General features: G+C 34.8%; 1 protein-coding gene across 1 annotated transcript in view; it reads right to left on the bottom strand.

Moving 5' to 3' along the window:
• Nucleotides 1-432: 432 nt before the first annotated feature.
• LOC149233960 (protein TONSOKU-like) overlaps nucleotides 433-7,643 on the bottom strand; it is a 220,193-nt gene continuing 212,982 nt past the window's right edge. The window contains exons 16-22 of the mRNA XM_089368106.1: nucleotides 4,298-4,409; nucleotides 3,837-3,941; nucleotides 3,505-3,571; nucleotides 3,231-3,351; nucleotides 2,890-3,135; nucleotides 1,306-1,423; nucleotides 433-1,208 (exon numbers count right to left, since the gene is read on the bottom strand). Of these exons, the coding sequence (XP_089224232.1) occupies nucleotides 433-1,208; nucleotides 1,306-1,423; nucleotides 2,890-3,135; nucleotides 3,231-3,351; nucleotides 3,505-3,571; nucleotides 3,837-3,941; nucleotides 4,298-4,409 (1,545 nt within the window). The remainder of the gene's footprint in view (nucleotides 1,209-1,305; nucleotides 1,424-2,889; nucleotides 3,136-3,230; nucleotides 3,352-3,504; nucleotides 3,572-3,836; nucleotides 3,942-4,297; nucleotides 4,410-7,643) is intronic.

Here is a 7,643-nt window from a genome sequence, read left to right as displayed (position 1 = left end):
TTTCTACTTTATCTTCATCATAAAAATCTAAAAAGATTTTAACTTACGAATTTGAGATTTAGCTTTAATATCGTAGTGATAGATCTTTGTGTAAGTGAAACATATACTTAGGAAGTAGAGCATGGGAATGGACACCTCTCACTCGGTCTTTTCAGTCAACTCTGCCTAGAATCTTACAGAGAGAACAACGAATGTTATATGCTCAAGATCCCTATGTGTAGAAGAAATAAAAAATATTGAAATAAAGATGCCAATTTATTCTTTCTGAACACTTACAACCCTTTGCCAATAATTTGAACTTTGAAAATTCTAGGAGTCAAAATATTTACATATACTCTATGATACAAATGATGTTAATCAACATCTCCGTAGAGTTCTGTTATCTACCAGTAACACGCGATAAAAACTTACTATAATCAAGTGACAAAAATCTCAAGTGAAACTCCGGCAGCATGGCCTTAGCCCACAACATCGCCTGCCTTCCATGCTGAAGTGGACAACTTGATTTTCTATGTGCTTAACCGGAGTACCTACCCTTGTATTGGATGACCAGGCAACGTAGAGCTGTTCAACCATTTCTGAAGGCAGTGAATTTTCACTAAGATCTAATAGTTGAAGATAATTAGCCTTCTGAATAGCTGAGATGAGCTCAGATTCATACTCTCCGAATGATATTTCAATTGCTTTGGTCTCTCTCTTTACTAAGACATTTTCATTTGTCCGTAAACTCAGAGGCTGTGAGGAACTTGCACAGTCATCTTCCAGAGGGTGATGATTCACACCCTTTGGTCTGCCATCATCTTCACTGTCAGCCACATCATATTCACCACAGTTTCTTTCATGCTGCTGACAAGATTGTTGCAACCCTCGGTCCTCGGCGTTTTCAGTTTTATCCCTAAAACAAGCTGTTGTTTGATTCGGATTAGTCTCAAAACCAGTACGAAGTGATTGAGATTTTTGATCTTTTGCTCCACTGTTGCAATCCTTACTGCTCGCACAATCACAAAATGTTGTGTGCTCACTAAAAGTGGGGCTTTCGTGTTGTTTTCCCCTATTGCTGGCCCTGCTGTCGGAACATTCACAATGATAGTCCAGTGTGTTCACCACTTCTTCAACGCAGCGTTCCGTGGGGCGCTTTTTGGCTCCAGCAACAATGTTAAAAACAATATTGTTCCCAGCGAGACCAAGTTCTTCTAGAAACCTGTTTTCTGTACAATGGGATACATTATCTTAGATTGAATAATAAAGATTGAAATAGATCAAAAGTACATGAAATTCAAAAATAGAGTAAGTCGAACATGTTACCTGACAATGACTCAATGATTTTAAGAATTCCCGACTTCCCAAGGTGACAACGGTTTAATATCAGAATCTTCAATTTACAACCTGCCTTTGCGACAAGATGCCCCAGCACATTTGCGCCCTGATTTCAATGAACATTGAACTTCGGCCATGTGAGGATGCAATAATATGTAAAAGTATGTATAAGCTATAAATTTTAATAGAAAATATACAATTGTAAATGACATCCTAGATGCTCCTTACAGTGTATTTGTGGATATGCTCACAAGAAAATAAGCCAAACAGTTCTTACGATTTCAAATCTTATTTTCATCAGAAAACCCTATTTATACTCTACATATATAATTACCACCCCTGTTTAATTATAACAATGTCTCTACCCCAATGGGGTTAACTCAAACAATTGTTGCCAATGTTGCTGGGCATTTAACTAATTCTGTGCCAGCAGGTGCCCAGTTTGAGTGCCTCTGGGTTTGGCACACAGGTTTACAACAACAGATTTACTAGGGATGTCATCTGCGAATGTGGGGAAGCATTCCTGTGGGTTTACCCACAAGGGTTTCCTTGGAAAAAAAAACCAATACACTGTCCCTGAAGATGTTTCATCTATCGCTCCAATGATGGATAGGTATCAAAATGTTTTGTAAAATTGGGTCCCCTTCATAAGTGTATATATGGGAAGAGATTATTATTGGAGCTAGATCAGTCCTCAAACACATATGACATAGCCACACACCAGTTTTAACAGAATGTATGCCCAAATTTATCATTTGCACTGTAATGTAGATAACATCGTCACTGCAAGATACAAGTGTAGGCTATGATGGGTACAGTATGCAAATGTTATGGAAAATTTTGCAATAGGTGTTACATGAAAAAACGTGAAAAGACTAGATCCATCCACGCACCTTACGCAGGAAGAAAAAACCCAGATGGGAAACCAGTCAATTTGAGTTTTAAACCATACCTAGAGACCATTCAAAGGAAAAAATTTAGAATTCAAAGAGTTCAATCACCTTCTACAAGCACAATCTCAACCGCAAATCGATTTTCTTACTAGATGCGCCCATGCATGTTTCTATTCGTGGATAAAAACTGGCAGAATCCTTTGTATCCTACAGAACTGACAGGTTCAAATTGAATGGGAAGATAGTGACATCAACAACCAAAATATAATCTTAAGCGTACAGCACTGTCAGACATAGTGGCATAATGCCTGCGATATGACTAGAAACTTGGTACAATTTCTGACTGCTATGCCTTTACTGCTAACTCATGAACATGGATACGGTATAAAGCTTACTGAATTTTTTATAAATATGGCACCCAAATCTCACCGAGTCAACTAATGACTTTGTGTTGCTTCTGAGGCCCATAGTAATCTCACGATTGGACCTCTATTTAACCTCACAGGTTCCCTGTCTGGTCTCCATAAACCTTTAAACCCCACCTCACATTGCAACTTCTCTTGCAGCATCATTTCATTTTCCAAGTACTTTCCTTAAACATGCTTTTCAATAGTGTTTAGCTTGCCCATAATTATAGTATTCAAAAAATATCATATGAGAAAATGGAATCAAAGCATACCATCACAAAGCATACACCTGAATTTAAAATCTCAGAAAAATGTCTCAATTGATAAACAGGTAAAGCACCTACCCACTCATCAAGTTGGTTCCCACTCAAATCTAACTGAACAAGGTATTTAAGCAAAATGATATCTTCAAAAAGTTTTGATCCTCCAGAGGGATCAACCCAACAAAAAGACATATCCAGCATCTTAACTGTTGGGCTTGTCTTTGCCAAGCTCCTGCTTAATTCCAAAGCTCCATCCTGCAATATGCCATTCATCTAACTTTAGGTAATCAAGCAAAATGTTTTACTGTTTAACCTTTCATAACCAGTGATCAGAAGTAAGATTATCTAACCACTCCAATGTGTGTGCCTCCAATTGCCAATGATAAGATACTTGATGATTGAAGAAGATGACAAAGACTTTCTATTGACATTTCGTTCAATTCTACATTTGTTATGTCGAGATGTTGAAAGCTGAGACATACAACAGCAAGAGTTCATATGAGAATTAAATAGATATTCAAGTTAATTTAATATAGAAAACCTGAACAGAGCCCATTATTAGTAAATAAATTATTTTGTGCTAATTTACAGAATAAGAAACATTCCAGGAAAAAGTCAAAATACCTTGGTAACATAGAAAGTTTCTTCAGCAGACCAGCCATGGAATTTCCAGAAATGGGGCTGTTTTTACCTTCACAATGCAGAGACACAAAGTTAGAATTGACCCTGATCAAAATTCAGACTAGCTTAAGTAACAATTGCACCAACTTGGCACGTCTGGAACTAAAGGACACATCAATCAGTATTCGAAAGGAAGTATAGAATGGAAGCTTGCAGCCAACATTGCATGAGAGTGGTTGGATACTAGGCATTTTTCATTTTCATAACAAAACCAAATTTTCATCTTCAGTAGTTATATAGAATTATGTTGTGGAAGAGAGGACAGCAACATTTACCTATTGATAATTTCTCAAGCGGAGAATCCTGAGGCAGTGCATGGCCAATGCTCTGAATTGTTCTGCTAGTAAGAGCACAATCCTCCAGATTCAAGGTTTGCAATGCTGGAAGAATCAAATTCAGTGGGTATCCTTAGGAAAGGAATTCAGCGGTTGTGAAGATACATTGTATAAAAAAAAGCAAACATTTATAGAAAGTATCATTGATACTACAAAAATAATTGAAAAGCTTATATATGCAATTTTTGACACAATAGATGAGTCATAAGGAAAGGTGTTATTGTAAATCTTGTTGTGCTATTATCTGCAAAAATAATTGAATGGATAGGTTTATCATCTCTTCTCAAAAGCTCAGCAAAGTGAGATCAATATCAAAACTATGTCCTTAACCACAATAAATTAAGATTACAAATTTCAATCAACAGTAAAATAAGCATTGAAATTACAAGCAATTAGCTTACATTTGCATTCTTCTACAACTGTAGAGATATAGCGAGCGCAGGCATCTGTCAGGTGATTCCCAGACAGATTCAACACTGCAAGCCGAGACAAAGATACAGGACATTTGCAAATCTGGTGATATAACACAATAGAGGCACAAGATTAAATACATAATGCTATAGAGAGAATCTTTAAACACTAAGCACTACAGCACCTCAAGCAAATTTAAATTCTTCTATTGTATTAGTTCGAATCAAGGACAAAGTTGATTTACATCATCCATGACATTTGTTTTATTTTGCAATCACTCAACATTGGATTCATTTCAAACAATTGTATCAATTGACTCTACCAAGGATTGCATAGTCAACATTTATGAATTTAAGCTGAAAACATGAGTGGCCAGACGTACTCTAAATACTTTTGTTCCAACAATAACCATATGGAATGCTTGTGTCACCCACATAAACACAACAAAAGGACAATTGAATTTCTGATGCTACAAAAATTAGTTGAGGTGGAGAGACTTAATTTTGAAGCTGACATAATTTATGTATGGTGGGGAAAACTAAAACTGACAAGTAATCAAAGTCAAGTGGATATTTGTCAATAAGACAAAGAAGGGGATAGTTTAAAAAGAATCTACATGAGCAAGAGTAATGGATTGGACAGAGAATCCTAATCATGTAAGCATTGCAGTACATAATTACAAAAACGTTATGTTTCAGTCAAGGTTACTTGGGAGCAGGAGCAGAAGCAGGAAGCAACATTTTCAAAAGCTCCCGGTTCGGGAGCAAATCGGGAGCGAATTTGTATATAATATATAGTTTTATATATTTTGATGCATATATGTCAACAAAAGCATGTAGAATGATGAATTAGATATAAAAAGCATAAAAACATAGATTGAACCATATAACATCAATCATCTAGAAGTTATAATTTCCATCAACCATGTCCACAAGTTAGTAACATACAACATATTAGAGTCTCATGATTCATCAATCTTAAAGTTTCAAGCTTTCAAAATTCAATACATAACATCTATCATCATTGATCACCAAATGGCAAAATTATATAAAAATTCTAACATGAAATGAAACAACTTTCAACTTTCATGTAACGAATAAAATATATAAATAATATAAATATAATGTAAATGATAATAATCATAATTAATTATTAGTTAAGTAGTAATTAGGTTGAAGAGGCATGTCTAATAAGACATGACTCTTCATGAAGAGACACTTGCGTGGTATATAAGCAAGCCTCTTGTTCTCATTGTAATTCATCATCATTCTTATTCTTATTCACATATTTAATATAATATTTATATCCTTAATGGATAATTTGATATTCCAAGTCTTTTGGAGTAATTAATCTTAAGAAGGAACTTTGTTCGCTTCATGTGGTATCAGAGCAGTTCAGTCCTCTAGGTTGCTTAACCGGTGCACAAAGCTCATCCTCCTATCTAGGTCCTTGGCTATCCAAATTCGTCAACCTTGTTGCCGTACAATTGAAACATTTTGCGCAGAATTTGGGAGTTTCTCCTTTTCTCCATTTTTCTAGGCCTGGCCATAAAAAAAGAAAAATTTAACCAAAAAAAAATATACAAGTAAATAAAATAAAATAAAATAAAAAGAAGAAAAAAGAAAGTAAAAGAAAAAACAAAACGGACATAAAATCTCATAACAAGTATATTTAAAACTTTTTACGTGGAGAAGCCCGTGGTTTTAAAAAACAACCCATGGTAATAGCCCATGGTATTTTAAAAGTTAAAGAAAAAACAGGGATACAAAAGCTCTTACGTGAAAGGTAAATATTACTTTTTACAGGAGGTTTTAAAAACAACCCATGGTAATAGCCCATGGTATTTTAAAAGTAAAATAAAAAACAAAAGGGATACAAAATCTCATACCAAGTGATATTTAAAACTTTTTACGTGGAGAAGCTCGTGGTTTTAGAAACAACCCATGGTAATTGCCCATGGTATTTTAAAAGTAAAAGATACTTTGATAACATTGGAGAAAAAAGGTGTGATATAAATAATTTTAGTATATATAAATTTTATATAATTATAATTTTATAATATATATAAATTAAAATTATATAATATATATAATTTATAATTATATATATATATATAAATTTTTATTAAAAAAGTGAAAAAAAGAAGAAGAAGAAGAAGAGAATATTTGAAATATATATATATATATTAGATTTTTATAAGAGAGAAGTGGAAATATATTTTATAAATTAAGAGAATATATAAAATTAAAAAAAAAAGAGTTTTATAAAAAAAAAAAAAAAAAAATATATATATATATATATAAAAGAAGGAGTGATTTAAAAAGGTATTTAATATTTAAAGAGTAAAATGGAGACTAGTAATGAAAGGTTTCCTGAAACCTTTGGTAAATATGATGATACATTATTTCAAATCAAAGGATCACTTGCAGGAAGAGACATCATAATCTCTATCTGTCTTGTTGAAAGAAGTAATTATGTTAGTCCTAAATGTGCTAACGAAGCATCATATTCATAATTCATTACCAACGAGTTATCACTGCCAACTTCAAACTTAGGTAGGGCCCTAAACTTTTTCCTTGGAGGTTGATGCAGCTAAAAGAAACAGAAAAAGAATATCATGGCTACAAAGCAAAAACAAAAGAAAGAAAATCCAAATGCAAAAGATGGCCAGCGACATACAAATTAGCACATGGCAAAAGCCTAACATGAGACTACCTCTCATTATGGCCATCACTTGGTTCCTGAGCACATATAGCTCCATTACATCAAAAGAAGCAACCCTTGCATGTCACAACCGCAATGAGCGATAAATTGACTCATCATTAAGGGGTAATACAACTACTATATCATTAAAAATCAAGCATGTCACACATGACCCTGAGCACCTCTTGTACACATGACATTCTGCCTCTTTGCACTAAATTTGATGATTTTTCAGGATGACACACTTAGACCCAGTGTGCCCCCCAAGCTAGACTTAACAACATATGAGGGATGGCAACTGATTCAGGGCCCAGATGAGGATGGTCTCACCTTCAAGGAATTGGGAGGGCTTGTAGCACTTGGAAAGCCTTCAACATTGGAGTAGAGATGGAAATTGTGAGCAATTTGAGACCCCATAGAGGCCACTTTGTGGTGCCCCAGCTGGCTCCCGAGATCACAGAGAGCCATTGAAGTTGATTTGAGGGCCAACCCTCAAAGCATGAATTTTACATGCTACTACATCACACTTGGCACCTTGTAGCACCAACGCATGGCACTGGGAGCACATTTCATTCATGGTGTAAGCCCTAGAAGCATAGCAAATCGCACATGTGGGCTTGTTTGACCATTTAT

The sequence above is a fragment of the Pinus tabuliformis genome, chromosome 8, assembly GCF_031772625.1.
Source record: "Pinus tabuliformis cultivar Carrire ecotype Pingquan chromosome 8, CPIR1, whole genome shotgun sequence".
NCBI lineage: Eukaryota > Viridiplantae > Streptophyta > Pinopsida > Pinales > Pinaceae > Pinus > Pinus tabuliformis.
Note: the sequence above shows the minus strand (reverse complement) of the source record. Positions and strands in the feature narration are given on the sequence as shown.